This window comes from Theropithecus gelada, chromosome X (assembly GCF_003255815.1).
Source record: "Theropithecus gelada isolate Dixy chromosome X, Tgel_1.0, whole genome shotgun sequence".
Classification (NCBI taxonomy): Eukaryota; Metazoa; Chordata; class Mammalia; order Primates; family Cercopithecidae; genus Theropithecus; species Theropithecus gelada.
Window position 1 is genome coordinate 120,756,737 of NC_037689.1, and position 15,761 is coordinate 120,772,497.

The following is a 15,761-nucleotide window of genomic DNA, read 5'->3' on the forward strand; positions in this document are numbered from 1 at the left end:
GGACAATGGGAGCGGATGCATAGGTGAAGGATGGACATAGAGAAATAATATGCTGAGTTTGTGATGTCTTGAGGGCCTCCGGGTGAGGCTGTTTTATGGGCAGTTAGAAATGTGGCTCTGGAGCTCAGGAGTGCAGCTGAAGCTACAGGTATCTAGTTAGAAGTCATCCACATGGAGGTAGTGAGCTTAGATCCCCTTGCCTTGCACATAGCAGGTCCTCCATAAATATTTGTTGAATTTTTAAAAAACCACATTTAAAGTAAGGAGAAAAGAGGACCAGGGACAAAATCTTTGAAACACATCTTCATTGAGGAGGTGGACCCAGAGGAAACTAAAAAGGAGGAGTAAGAGAGGTAGGGCCAGCAGAGTTTAATGCACTGGAAATCAGAGAGGAGAGTTTCAAGGGGGAAGATTTAGCCAACAATATCAAATGTGGCTCAGCAATCCATTTGAACAACGTCTATGAATAGAGGGGGATTTGACAGTGAAGAAGTCATCATCGAACTTGAGAGAGCGGTTCAGTAGAGGGATGGGAACAGAAACTCGGTTCCAGAAGCTGAAGACTGCAATGTCTTTATTATCCCATCATTAATAATAGTGATAAAGGAGTTAGAATGATAATTGATGGAGGTGGCAGGGATTTAAGAGGAAATGGAATCTTAGCAGATGTTTAGCCTGACAGGAAGAAGGCAGCATAGAGAGACTACAGTGTGGCACTCAAGAGGCCCAACGAGTAAAATTAGGTTCAATTTAAGGACAAGCTCCCTAGCCATCAGAGCTGCGCTTCGTAGTGAGCTCCCTTGTTACTGGATGGATTCAAGGAGAGGCAATATGACCTCATGGAACGTGGCTCATTTATTGAATGGGATTTTGGACTACATAATTCATTTCCAACCTTTTGGACTTATCAGATTAATAATATTTTAGGGGGAAAAAGGTAGGGCAGGTGTACATTGATCCAGAGAGTTACCAACCTTTTGATTGTGCTGTGTTAAATGTATTAGCTTTCTATTTACTGCTGTAAAAAATTACCACAAACTTAATAGCTTAAATCAACACAAGATTATTATCATACAGTTCTATAGGTCAGAAGTCTGGTACAGTTCTCACCAGGCTAAAACTAGCGTGTCGGCAGGGTTGTGTTCCTATCTGGAAGCCCTAAGGGAGAACCTGTTTTCTTGTCTTTTTCAACTTCTAGAGGCTACCCATATTTCTTGGCTTGTGGCCCCTTTCCACTTTTAAAGCTAGCAATGGCCAGGCAAGTCTTTCCCTTGTCACATTACTCTCATACCGACTCTCGTTTTGCCTCTGTCTTCCACATTTAAAGAAGCTTGTGATTACACTGGGCCACCTAGATAATCGGGGATAATCTTGATATTTTAGGGTCCATTGATTGGCAGCCTTAATCTCATCTACAGCCTAATTTCCCTTTGCCGTATAACTTAATTCAGAGACTTTGAGATTCAGACATGGACATCTTTTGGGGAGCCATTATTTGGTCTACCACATAAGATATATAGATGTATAAATATATCTCCTATGTGATAGACATCATCATCATTTATCATCAACGTCATCATTTCAGAAGATAAAGACTACATATAGCACTAAAGAGTAGAAATTATATAGAGAAAAGGACCGTCTTTCCAAAAAAAACAATTGTCTACCCTACTCCAACACACACAACAGAACACAGCATACATTTATTTCCTTACACTGGTAACTCCACCAATTACTAATATCACAGCTTTAGAAACCACCAGACTATATGATCTCTCAAGGTCCCCCCTAGCTCTAAGTTTCTTTGATACACTGGAATTCACTGTACTATGAAGGAATTACCTGGAGAACCTTGTTGTGATGTAGCTCTATGAGTTTCTTCATAGCTATATTTTTCGTCTTCCTGCTTGCTTTAAATGTGATCATTAAATCAGCAAGAGACTTCAGTTTCCCTCTTTTCCCCTTGATTCAAAAGGTATGAAAAGTGTTCTGTAAATGATATGCAATATTGTTATTCTGAACTTTGAGGTAATCAAGTTGTTTGACATTTTTGTAATGATGCCTTTTGGAATATGGGTGGTATAATTAGGTGCCACACTGTACATTAACAATACCTGTCTCGACCCTACAGGCTCAGGGACTATAAATAAAAGCATGACAGCTGGCTACAGCCTTGCTTGCCACTCACCATTGAAGGGAACGCAGCTGGGGAGCTACACTAGAGTCCCCAGGAATCCAGAATGTAGTTAGAAATGACATCTTCAATGAGAAAAAGTTGGTATTTTCTTACTGGGAATATACAGAGACAGGCACTCTTAGGAGACAGACAACCAAGCTATTTCACACCGAGAAGGCACAGAGGCCCCAGGTAGGCACAGCATTTCACCAGCACAAAGGCATTATACAGGGAGGGAAGAGACAGAGGACAATGGCATCTTCTTGAGCCAAATTAGCAGAGTTTCTTTAACCCATTATTGCTCAGAAGTGAGACTAGGAAAGAAGAAATGGATAGGAAAGGTGAAAGAGACGGAAAGTGACATCCTGGGACTCAGTGTGAGATAGAGGGCAATAGTTACTGTGGGGAGGATAACACAATAGAGCTAAAAGAGGGCAAAGTATGCAGAGAGAGAGAGAAAGAGAGAGAGAGGTGAAGCTGATATACTTCATATTTTATTTATTTGTCTCATTTATTGTATTTTCCCCTCACTAGTCTGTAAGTCCCAAGAGGACAGGATCTTTTTCACTCCTGCATCTCCCAACATCTATAACACTGCCTGACACATAGTAGACACTCAATAAGTATTTGATGAATGAATAAATAGCTAGTATTAATTGAATGTCTGTTATATGCTAAGCACTGTTCTAAGTGCTGCCCGTGAATTAACATACTTTAACTTTCACAGCAATGCTGAAACAGGTACTGTCATTATCCCAATTTTACAGATGAAGAAACTCTACCAGAGGCACAGAGATATTAAGTAACTTGCCTAATAAGTAAAGGATACAGGATTTCAACCTATATGGTCTAACTTTAGAACCTGCCTATGTAATAACCATTCTATACTGAGGCTCAGAAAGGTCAAATAACTTGCGCAAAATTACGCAGCTTATGACTGGCAGAGCCATGATTGAAATCAAGATCTGCCTCCAAAGCTGCTGCCCTTCCCTCTGCACTTCATGTCTTTATAAGATTGCCAAGACAAACATTTCTTCCATCACCATTTTACCAGTCTTCTGAGATAAAGAAATGGGTGTGAGGCTGCGCGTGGTGACTCAAGCCTGTAATCCCAGCACTTTGGGAGGCTGAGGCGGGTGGATCACCTGATGTTGGGAATTCGAGACCAGCCTGACCAACATGGAGAAAACCCATCTCTACTAAATATATAAAAATTAGCCAGGCGTGGTGGCGCATGTGTGTATTCCCAGCTACTTGGGAGGCTGAGGCAAGAGAATTGCTGGAACCTGGGAGGCGGAGGTTGTGGTGAGCCGAGATCGGGCCATTGCACTCCAGCCTGGGCGACAAGAGCGAAACTCCATCTTAAAAAAAAGGTGTGGTTCATTAAGGAGTCAAATAAAGGAAACAGACATCCCCCAAAAGAATCATGATTCCCGAAACATCACCAATCTGCAACCAGCTCTCACTGCTGTTATTTGGGGCTGGAGGGAGCTGAGGGAAGCAGCTGGCAGATGAATCATGGGAAAACTCTGGTAGAACCATCTATGCTACCTTGTCTGAGGGCTAGGCATTGAAGGTAAGTCATTTTCATGCAGGTGAATCCTGACCCACACTGCACAAGATAGCTCTGGAGTAGGGATGGTGAGGAGATGCCAGTAAAGCTTTTCTAAGAGACTAGTTCATAATTCTTGTGTGACCTTGTGTAAGACACTTCCTCCCTTTGTGTCATAGTTTCTTTATGATAGGGAGACATCAGACCAGTGAAACTATCAGAAGAGCTCCACTGTCTCTTTTGTAAACTAAACTTTTCCATATAAAATTTAATTTGGAGAAAGGATTTCACCACTAAAAACTATGCTTGAGAAACAAGTGAATAAAAAATACTTAAGTTCCTTCTAGCTCAAACATTCTAAGAATCTAAAATCATACACATTGTGGGTGGGTCAACTCAGTGTTCCATTCAACCCTACTTTTGACAGCCAGGAACAGGCCTAGGATCTGCTGTGAAAGGCCTTTCACAGGTCCCCCATGCCCCAGCTTCTTTCAGAGGCCATTACCACTGTCCTCATATGGCAGTTGTCTTCCCCATTGGGCTAATTCTCCAGAGGTCTTCTATTGATGTCTGTCTATGTTGGAGTGGGTGGAGCACAGGGGTCAATATTTTCAGGACAGTTGTACTTCTGTTTTATATGAAGGGAGTCGAATGTTTCCTGATTTTCACCTAAACTCTTCTTACTGATGTCCACCACCAAAAGACAGTGGATCTACCTTTTGTACCATGGTAGCATATTATTCCCCAAGGATTGCCACTGATCTATAAATATTCCTGAGTCCCTTGTCTGAGTCACAACCAGAGCTGTATGCTTAGTTTGGAAATTTTAAGTTTCAGTGGGTTTTCTCACACAGGCTCCCCACACATTTTTATAAGTTCTTCTTTTGTCTCATTCTTCTTGTCATAATATACAGGCTTAAAGATTTCACTGGGTTCACCTTCCTGGAGACAACTCATAAAGATTTACCAAAATCTGGGTTTCACATATACAATATTACTCCCTTGAATATAAAGCTTTAAAACAAGCAAAAATAATAATGTATTGTTTAGGTGTATGTGTTTGTGTATTTTTTAAAACCAAGGTAATAATAAATACAAATTTCATGATAGTAGTTACCTGGGGCAGGGGTAGCGGGGAGGAGTGTTATCAATACAGGGAGATGGACTAGAGGAGGACCACACAGATAAAAGTAACTTATCAGTAATGTTATAGTTCTCAAGTTGGGTAATGGGTTTATAGGTGTTCATTATAGTCTAAATAAATAAATAAATGCAATAAATAAAATATGAAAAGTCCATGTATGAACTAATAATGATTAATTAATTCTGCACCCCGAGTTCAAGGTCAATGATTAGAAGAGCAATACAAGATTTTTTTAAATAATAACCAGAACCTTGCCACTTATCTTCTGTTTCCTACCACTATTTCAAGAGCTTTTTGAAACTGAAAGTGGATCCTTCTTTTTAAGTTTATATTACCCCTCAATTATTGCCCATAATCTAGTCAGCTTGGAGTTCTCCTTGCTGAAAATATGTTGCATTTTCCCATGAGATTATTTTTGTATAGGATTCATGGATCCTAATTTTTCTTTTCCAGTTGGTATGGATCTGAAAATTACCAACTACCCTTTGAATCATTTTGGTTGAAGGGCCATGATTGCTTTTCTAGTCTTCCAGCCCATGACCATTATTAGTAAGCAGGGGTTCTTTCTAGGGTTGACAGATGAAATACAAGATGCCCAGTTAAATTTGAATTTCAGATAAACAACAAATTATGTTTTTAGTGTATGTATGAATTTGAGGCATACTTATGCTAAAAAATTATTTACCTGAAATTCAACCTTAATTGAAAATCTTTTTATTTGCTAAACCTGTAAACCCTATCTCATGTGGAGCAATAATTACTTTTTAATAACCTTATTGGATTTGAGTACATGTGAGTGTGAGTTTTGGGTCAAGCACACTCAGATTCAAATTCTAGCTCCTCTGCTTAATAGCTAGAACAGGTTTTTTTGTCTCAGAATTTTTATCTGTTAAATAGGAATAATAGCAATACCTCATAAAGCTGATGAGAATATTAAATGAAAAAATATTTGCATAGTACTTAGTATAGTGCCTGGCTAAATACTATTATCATTATTATTGGCTGTTATTACCAATGGCTATTATCATTATTATTGGATGTTATTGTCAATTTTGTACAGAACACTATGTGCACTGGCCAAGATTTGACTTGTATTGCAAAACTCTCCACTTACAGGATTAATTTGAGAATGGGACTTTTCTTAGCATCACCCTTGGTGATAATCAAGACATCCCTTTTGTTTCTGAGTATTGTACTCCCTTTGGCTCTTGTCATGAAGTACCCCAGATTCACTCTCTAGTTGGATTTTTCCTTTTATTTTTTATTTTATTATTTATTTATTTATTTATTTATTTTATTTTATTTTGAGATGAAGTCTTGCTCTGTCAGTCACCCAGGCTGGAGTGCAGCGGCGCGATCTCAGCTCACTGCAACCTCTGCCTCCCGGGTTCAAGCGATTCTCCTGCCTCAGCCTCCCAAGTAGTTGGGACTACAGGCGCCGGCCACCACGCCCGGCTAATTTTTGTAGTTTTAGTAGAGACGGGGTTTCACCGTATTAGCTGGGATGGTCTTGATCTCCTGACCTCGTGATCCGCCTGCCTCGGCCTCCCAAAATGCTGGGATTACAGACGTGAGCCACCGCGCCGGATTTTTCCTTTTAATATAAAGACCTTTCCTGTGCATGTGTTTGAGGGTCACTTAGAATTCTTCAAGTTGAAGACTATTGTTTCCTATGATGGAGATGGTTAAGTGACTGATAATCACTTTTGAAATGCTACCCTCAAGCTAATGGCTAATGACTTTGGTTGATAAAAAGAGAACAGCCCTAATCAACATAGATTCGAATCAAATGCAGGGAAAGCAAAATACCACATCCACTGAGAACTCTCTATCTCTCACAACAGGGTCAAGAAATGAATTAAATTGGTTTTCCACCTGCCTTCATGCTTTCAATACCTTCTTTATTTTTCGTGTCCAATGTCTTCACTCTTTCTCCTCTCAGGGAGGACTCCAGACCCCCTACACATTCTCTTCTCTCATCCCCATCAAAATTTACCCACCTGCTTTCCCACTCATCCTGGCATCTAATCAGACATTAATTTATGTTACCACAGTAACTGCTAAATAAGATTCTATTTAATCCCTCTCCCAGGCCACAGAATTCTTTTAAACACCTGAAGAAGTAAACTTAACAGTGGTATTTAGAGTTTTCTAGTAGGTAAGGGAGACTATGCAGAACCCCTTAAATCACACCTCATTATGCCTGTTATGTCTGCTTCACATGAATGGAAGTAAGCAGTGGTGCAGACAATCTAAAGATCATTTCCACTTTGTTTGTGAATGCGCCACAGTGTTGTTGTAGCTGATTTGCTTTGCTAATTATGTTCTACTGAAGCTAATATTAAAATTGGTTCACATTGTTTAAGCTCTTATGGGCCAGAAGAGAGAAGAGGCAGCGATGTGGCCCACTTTGAAATGAAGGAAAGGTGACAACTGTGAGGGGGATGTGTGAAAATTCTACATGTGGCTAGTGGAGTCTATAAGATACACGCAAAAGGATTAAGATAGAACTTTCCCAATTACACATGGGCAGAATAGGCAGCTACCTAACCCCTGTGACTCAATGAGCACTGAAAGGACAGTCTTCCTATTGCCTGCCCGGAGGCTTAAATCATCTAAATTAATAGCCCACATTAAGGGCCTTAATAATAACATAACTGTGGCTAAGGCATTATGTAACCTGAAGGGTAACACATTTCCTAGCAGACACATTAGCAGCTGTCTGACTAAATTCTCAGTCACCTATGAGAAAAAGGAATGAAGGGTGGCACACAAAACAATTGTAGTTTGATGGCCGCATTAGTACACTAAGAGGCCCCTGGGCAGCTAAAGTGGAAGTTCAAGAGCACTGAATGCCTTGGAGATGAGCCGGGAGGGTTTTGAAAGGGAGTAAGACAACCTTCACCTCTATTTTTCCCACATTTTCTTAGTTTCCAGCTCATTGTACACATAGAGAATGTGTACCTGTATCAAATTCTCTTTCCTTTCTTACTCTTCTCCTGTTGGGTAACTGGGTTTTCAGGGGCTTCTAGAGGTTTTCTTTTGAAGTATGCAATTTGGGGCCTAATTGTACATTGTATTTCTAACCCTACACGCTGCAGCAAAGGACCATGGAGCTATTGAATCTTTTTCTCTTTTTCTCATTGCAGTCTGCTCCCAGTTCTCGAGAGGGGTGTATGCCATCTTTGGATTCTATGACCAGATGTCAATGAACACCCTGACCTCCTTCTGTGGGGCCCTGCACACGTCCTTTGTTACGCCTAGCTTCCCCACTGACGCAGATGTGCAGTTTGTCATCCAGATGCGCCCAGCCTTGAAGGGCGCTATTCTGAGTCTTCTGGGTCATTACAAGTGGGAGAAGTTTGTGTACCTCTATGACACAGAACGAGGTAAGAAGAGGCATCTGCTATCCTCTTTAGATATTCATGTAATTGTGTTCAAACTGCCTCAGCTCATGTGCCCTTTGCTTCCAATAAATAAAATCTAATTCTCTTTAAAAATTGTATTTAATATTCCAAATAAATCAAAGATTAAGATTAAAAATAAAATTAATAGTAATTTTAGAACCTAATTTTTCAAGCTATGTAGGCTCTCCCTGAAAAAGCAGTTTGGAATACCCTCTTGGTTGAGTCACAATTGTCGAAAAAGAACTCCTCCCCCTCAAAAATTTTATCTGGTCTAAAATGTATGAAGTAAAAGCAGCTTAATCGAAGTAGAGAGAGGCTTAAATTGGAAAGTTTTGGAAAATAAATCCTGTCGGAAACTGTAATTATCCCCATTTCATAGATGAGACAGCTGAAGTCCAAGTGCTTTTTCATACAGCAGTTTAACCACTAAAATGGGACTGGTAGCAATGTCTCTTGCTTCCAGGACTTGTTCCATCAGATCACATTAGGTTTTCAGCTTAGCAGGCCTCAACAATTATCTGACAGAAATAATGAGTGAGACAGCTAAACTGGGCTTTGGGGACTGATTTTTTGTTTTGTTTTTGTTTTGTTTTAAATAGTGAGACCGTCTATGGCCACACCACCCTAAACATGCCCAGTCTCCTCTAATAATGAGACAATATATTGAGGATACACTCTATTAAAACAGGCTCAGAAATTAAGAGTCTGATCTTAAATAATATACAGTAAGGTCTATTGATTAATTTGCTAGATACACACATCATAATTCATCTAATCAGGCCCCTCCAACACCCAGTTGTCTTTGACGGGTTCCTCGGTAAAACCAAGGGATCCTATCACCAAGATATTCCAGAAGACAATGTTACTTAATCAGTCATTTGCCTGTGGTTCCGCTTATAGGCTGGGGGTGATTCTCCCTAACTCAGAATTTTTAAACTCAGAAGGATTACATGAAAGACTTATCTGCCTGAGGGGTACCTGGAGAAGAGGTCCTTCTAAGTAACTTAACTTGAACGGCCATTCTGCTCTTGGGAATCCAGAACCCTCTTCACTTTACTCTCATTTTGCTGCATCATGAAATCTTAATAGCAAATACTTAGGCCTGTATTTCCCTATTGTACTTACCTCCAAACTGTCATCAAATTTCATGAACCTGAAGCAGGAGACCAGAGGTCTAGTCCAAGCTCTGTCACTAACTAACTCACTAACAAGTTGACCTTGACCAACTCATTGACATGCTCTTGGACTTGGCCTCCTCACCTAAGGTGTGTTCCTTCTTAATGTTATATTCTACAATTCTGTGATTTTTTTTTTTTTGAGATATTTGACCAGATACTGACACTTTGTATCTTGCTACTAATCCTAACTTATATATTATCAGTTAGTCAATCCATTCTATAAGCCATTATCAACCCCCAGTGGTGGTCTCCAATCCTGTGATAGATGCATATATAATATGGTTTCAAGGGGGTGTGGACAGAAAAAGATATTTATAAAGCAATTCATGAACAACGCAGAACAATATCAAATTGAGTGCTACGCTGTATACTCTGATTACTTTAAGAATTGTGGAAAGGTTGCACTCCAGAAAAGTAGAGTTTTCAGAGAAAGCTTGCTAGAGAAGCTAACCTTGAAAGATAGATAAGTTATGGGTTGCAAGAGAGAAGGGAGATGGGGCTTTGGGGAGGGGAAAAGAAAACAAGCAAACGGCAGGGCCAGGAAGGAACTGTGTGTTCAGGTAGAGCCCTGTCTGACTGAGATACAAAATAGCTTAAATGTTCTAATTCATCATTTGACAAATTTTAATAAATTTCATTTTGTCCAAACACTGAGGATAAATAAGCCTGTTTCCATGTACCGTATACAGCGTAATCTAGTGCATATCAGTTTCGTTTTCAGAACTGAAGTTTGTAAGCCAGGCCACTTCTCTCCTGAAACATTTTAAAAACTAAATATCGGTTCCACCAACACTGTACCTCTCATTTATTCAAAAGCAGAAGACACAATTAATGAATTTTATCCTCATTTCGCGTGACCCTTCTCTGCTCATTAGCTCTCTACTAGAAGAATGGGAGGAAAAGACCATCAATCTATTTCTTACCCTTGCATCTTTTCTCTAATCATCTAACTAAATAGTTTGGACAAGTCTGTGGTCTCGGAGTCAAAGAAAGCTTTCTGACTCATGTAACTTTATATTTTTCCCCTGCAGCCATTTAGCTGGTGGGACTAATCCACTCTGCTTAAGAAGTACTTCCCATAAACTTTTACACCAATTTATCCCTTGAAAAGCCTTCTTACATTACTGTACTAAGATCCTGTTCTAAAATTTTCAATGGCTTTCTATTGCCCACATTGAAAAAAGCAGTCTGTTCTTCAAGATTTGACATGATTATGCCTCAACCAACTAGAAAACCCATTCTCCCTATGCTACCCAGTGAGAACCTCCCATTGTAGGAAGCTCCCATTTTCCACTGCTGCCTAAATGCACCAGAACCATGCCTGCCTCAGCAATCATACTTTTATTACTACCTGGAATTGTCTCCTTCATCTTGATATATAGTAATCATGCCCATTCTTCCAATTTTCAAAACCTGCCTCAAACTCTACCTCCCCAAGGTAGCCTTCCTTGACCACTTCAGCTCAAAATGATTCATTAATGTAATAGATGCTAAAGCTACAATAAAAATCACATGAATATGGTTAGATATGGTTCCTGCCTTATAAACCTACATTCTAATGATGGAGATAGACAAAAACCAAGTAAATTAACAAATAAAATAATTGCACATTTAAATAAGGTGCTATGAAGGAAAAGAGACAGATAATAATGGATAGGGCTTAATTTCCAAAGGATGTTCAGTGATGGCCTCATTGAGAAGGAGCATTTAAGCTGAGAACTACAGGATTGGAAGGAGGCAGCCATGTGAAGAATAGAGGGAAATAGTTTCAAGCAGTAGAAATAGCAAATGCAAAGGTCACATGGCATGGTTGAGGAACTGAAAGAAGTACAGTATGGCTAAAGGATAACAAGTAGGTAGAAAGTGGCCTGAGAGCAGACTGTAGAGGTAGACAAGAACCAGATCATAGCCATAGAGTATAAACAGAAGCCATGCTGAGAAGTACGAATTTTATTCTAATTGCAGTGGGAAGTCATCGGAGGATTCTGAGCAAGGGAGTCACATGATCTAAATTTCTGTAAAGAACAGAGTGTTGTGCAAGTAAAAAAGAAGGGAAACCAATTGAAAGTCCATTGTGGTCATCTAGATGAGAAATGATGGCAGCTTTGGACTAAGCTGGAGATGGAGAAAAAGAGATGGAGTTGAAGTACGCTTTGGAGACAGAATTAACAGAACTAGGGGACAGATTGACTGTGGGATGTGAAGGAGAGGAAGGATTCATGGATGATTGCTATGTGTTTGGCTTGAGAGACTGGGTAAGATGGGAAGATAGTGATGCCATTTACTGAGGTGACTGGACAGGAGGAGACTTATTTTGAGGAGGAGGAGACTTAGTTTTGAGGAGCAGAGATCTTACCCACCTCTAAACACCCACAGAATGCTTTTGTCCATGTCATTCATCTGGCATTGACTATAACTGCCTTCTGCTGTTATTTAACTGAGTACGCTCTATACTATACCTTCCCAAGCATTTCTCTCTGGTGTGATAATAAACAACTGGCTAGCCCCTAGATTTATACTTTGTGCCTCCCCTAGTACATAGCACATCCCTGTGTGCCTACTTAGTGTTTTCCAACCTCCTTTGGTGATTCATCAACAATAAGCCCATGTCTGTTTTTCAACAGTGGACTGAAAGAAAGAGAGACAGAAAGAAAGAAAAATAAAGAAGGAGGGAATGATGGGTATGGGTAGGAGGGAGAATGGGAAGGGAAGAAAGAAAGAAGAGAGCAAGGGAAGAGAAAGAAGAGAGGGGAGGAAGGAAGGAAGGAAGGAAGGAAGGAAGGAAGGAAGGAAGGAAGGAAGGAAGGAAGGAAGGAAGGAAGGGAAAGCAAACCCAATTTATAAATCATACCAACCACTTGGTACAGTTGTTTAAAATATTGAGTATTCTGTATTTTCTTGTATTGTGCAATGATCATCTGTTGCTTTAGTAATAAAAATTACAGGGAGAAATTACAATAGAAAATATAATTTTAGAATATTTTAAATTACAGAAGAGAGACGAGAAAGAGAAACAGAAGGGAACACCTATAATTTTTTTTTATTATTATACTTTAAGTTCTAGGATACATGTGCATAACGTGCAGGTTTGTTACATATGTATACTTGTGCCATGTTGGTGTGCTGCACCCATCAACTCGTCAGCACCCATCAACTCGCCATTTACATCAGGTGTAACTCCCAATGCAATCCCTCCCCCCTCCCCCCTCCCCATGATAGGCCCCGGTGTGTGATGTTCCCCTTCCCGAGTCCAAGTGATCTCATTGTTCAGTTCCCACCTATGAGTGAGAACATGCGGTGTTTGGTTTTCTGGGGAACACCTATAATTAAATTCATAAGCTAAATATACAAATGATGTGACTCTACTGTATAAGGGCAGGGATGAGTGGGGAGCTGAGAAATGGGTTAAATGTTTGAGGTCATTTAAAAGAATTGTAGCACAACCAGGGTAAAGTTTTCTCTGAAATTATGAAACATTGAGTAGATTTCAGGGCTTTATTGACTCTGCTTTTATTTCTGCCTGCAGACAAAAGTCTGATTTAGGGTTTGCAGTTTGTCACTTAGTTTGTAAAATACTAGTTTGATTCATTAATACAAAGTTGAAAATTACATTTTTGGCGCTATATACATAAAAGAACAGTTTTTGAAAAAATTATAAGGTTAAGTGTGTTGTCGGCCCTATCGGTACCCTCTCTTCTCTATTAACATCCTCTTTCCTTACTATGGCACTATGTTTACACCTGCCCTCCCTAGCAGGAGCTAAACCTTAACATCTCTGTCTCAACCTGCTTCTACAGCTTCATAAAAACTTCCCTATCCTGCTTTTTCTTCCCACTGATTAATAGTCTTTCTCTGCTAGTGACAACAGCTCAACTGACCAATTTATTCATGCTTATTTATCTATGGCTATTAACAACTTGATGGGTTAGTGCATCCAGGGAAGAAGAAATTTCTATTCAGGCAAAGGCCTTCTGTGAATACAGAACCATAATCCAAGGTGTAGCTTTTTAATTCCGGGATTCCAGGCACCATGAGTCCAGTTTGTGAGGTCCTTTGCCCACATGCCTTCCTATATAGAAAGTCCTAAAACCATGCCAGGGAGGTGGCCACCTCTTCCAGTTATTAGACTTATTTTTTGGGTGCAAGTGACCTAGTTCTCTGTGGTGCTAACATTTCCCCCAGAACAGCAACATACTTGAGAACTGCAGACAGACTCTCGTGCACCTGACAACTCTCCTTGGCTTCAATGGGCACAGCCCACAGAGATGAAAGAATCCGGCCCAGCTGTGGCTCTCAGCTTAGATAATGAGATAATAGCTCTGGGTGCCCTTTGAGGCAACTAGTCCCTACCTTCTTGCCAGTGTTCAATAAACTCCTGCTGTCTCCCATTCTCAACCTGAAACTCCCTACTCAGTTCCCAAGTAACTCTCTGGAAGTCAACAGCCTTCTAACAGACCTTTCTATTTTCTTTCAAAGGTTGTGACAGGAACATAGGCAATTGTAACCATTATTCCATCAGTCAACAAGCAATTATCAAGCTTTCTCCAGTGCTAGCTTGTGTTAGGCCACTGATGGGGTTTAAAAGAAGCAGAACTAAATCTTGGCTCTGAGAACCTGACAATACTGTTGCTGAAAGAGTGACTTATCTAAGGGGCCTGAAAAAAATAATTTTTAATACAGCTGTTTCCATATCCACCAATGAAATATGCATTCATTAGAGCAAGAACCTTGTGAAAAGATTAAAGGGTTGTCAGATAGCTAGGAAGGTGGGAAAATGTTGGAAGGTCCTAAAGGGCTTAAGAGGTAAAGGGATTCCCCAAGAAAAGGAGAAAAGGGCCTGTCCTCAGAGGACTATGAATGTTTCAACTGGCTGGATTTGAACTCTACTGAGAGACAAGCAAAGTTTCAGTTCCTCACACCTTTCTGTATGTTGTCATGCTCCACCTACTTACATAGCCTAGCCTCATCCCATTCACCCAGTTCTACTTTCCCAAATAAAGCACAAAGTACCTCTCTCCTCTCCCTCTCTCCCTCTTTGTCTATCTTCCTTCTCTTTCTTCGCCTCCTTTCCTCCTTTCTCCTCTCCACTCCTTACGTCCTTTTCTTCCTCTCTCTACACACACACACACACACACACACACACACACCCCTCAATACCAATCAATGGCACATGTCAACAAATCTGTTATTGTTATCATTTTATTCTTATTTTGATAAGAGCAACTGCCATTTCTTAAGCACTTATTATGCACTAGGCCCTGAGTTTATGGATTATCACATTTAATCCTTGTAACGTCCCTGCATCTTTACAACTGAGGAAACCAAAGCATGGAAAGGTTAAATGATTGTTCCTAGGGTCACACAGCTACAGAGTAATAAAACCAGATTTCAATCTAGGTCTGCCACGTTCCACAGTCTATGTACTGTTCTCTGACTGACATACTGCCTCCTACATTCTTAACAGTTGAACACAACTATTACCTCTTCCTTTAGTCTTCCCTTCAGCCATTCTTCAAAGACCAGATACTTAGACCCTCCCTATCCTGGTTGTCTTCCCATGGATGCAATCCAATTGCCAATTTCCTTCTTAAGGCGTGGTATCCACAAATGAATGTAGTATCTTGTTGTCTCAGGGTACCAGGAATCCAGACAGGCAAGAGGTCAAAAATCCAGGTTAAGAGGTAAATGAGTTGCAAAGGTGAAGGCAGGGAGACGGCAGAATTCTAAATGTAGGCAGAAGGTAACTGCTGTGATGCATACTAATGGAGGGTTGTGCTGAGGCCCTGATTCTGAGGGAAGGGAACTCATCTATTCTTCTCTGGGTCAGAGACTTTCCTGAGCACAGAAAGATAAACCTGCAGGTTGTCATTGCTAAGGGGCTATATTTCTGGTTGGAGGAGGCTATTCTGGTTCAGGATACGCCACTATCATAAACTTCTTTAAAGTTCCAGCTAAGTACCATGAGTGCTTGGCCAAAACTGTTAAGACAGTAGCAGGGTATCTCAATTATTAAAGAAAGAAAGAAAAAAAAAAGGACAGACTATCATGGATTCTTTTTCTTCTTCACTTTAAGAACTGATTAAAAGATGTACAAAGGAAACAGATGGCTCCAATTCTGGTCGCGTCCATTTGCCTTCTGGGAAAAGTGAAGTCAAGAGAATTTTATTGAAATTCAAGATACTTTTTACATCTGAATAAATTAGGAAGGCCCAGCGAGTACATTATCGTGTGAGAGACAGATACTAAATTCCCCTGTTTGAGGAGCAATAATCAGGGTTGACAGTACCTGAGACATTTGGTGGTT

The 15,761-nt window shown here is 40.2% G+C and overlaps 1 protein-coding gene across 2 annotated transcripts in view; it reads left to right on the forward strand.

Annotated features, from left to right (window-relative positions):
* GRIA3 (glutamate ionotropic receptor AMPA type subunit 3) overlaps window positions 1-15,761 on the forward strand; it is a 315,030-nt gene that overhangs the window by 61,336 nt on the left and 237,933 nt on the right. For both annotated transcript variants that reach the window (XM_025373321.1, XM_025373320.1), the window contains exon 3: window positions 8,022-8,261. In XM_025373321.1, coding sequence (XP_025229106.1) covers window positions 8,022-8,261 — 240 coding nt within the window. The remainder of the gene's footprint in view (window positions 1-8,021; window positions 8,262-15,761) is intronic.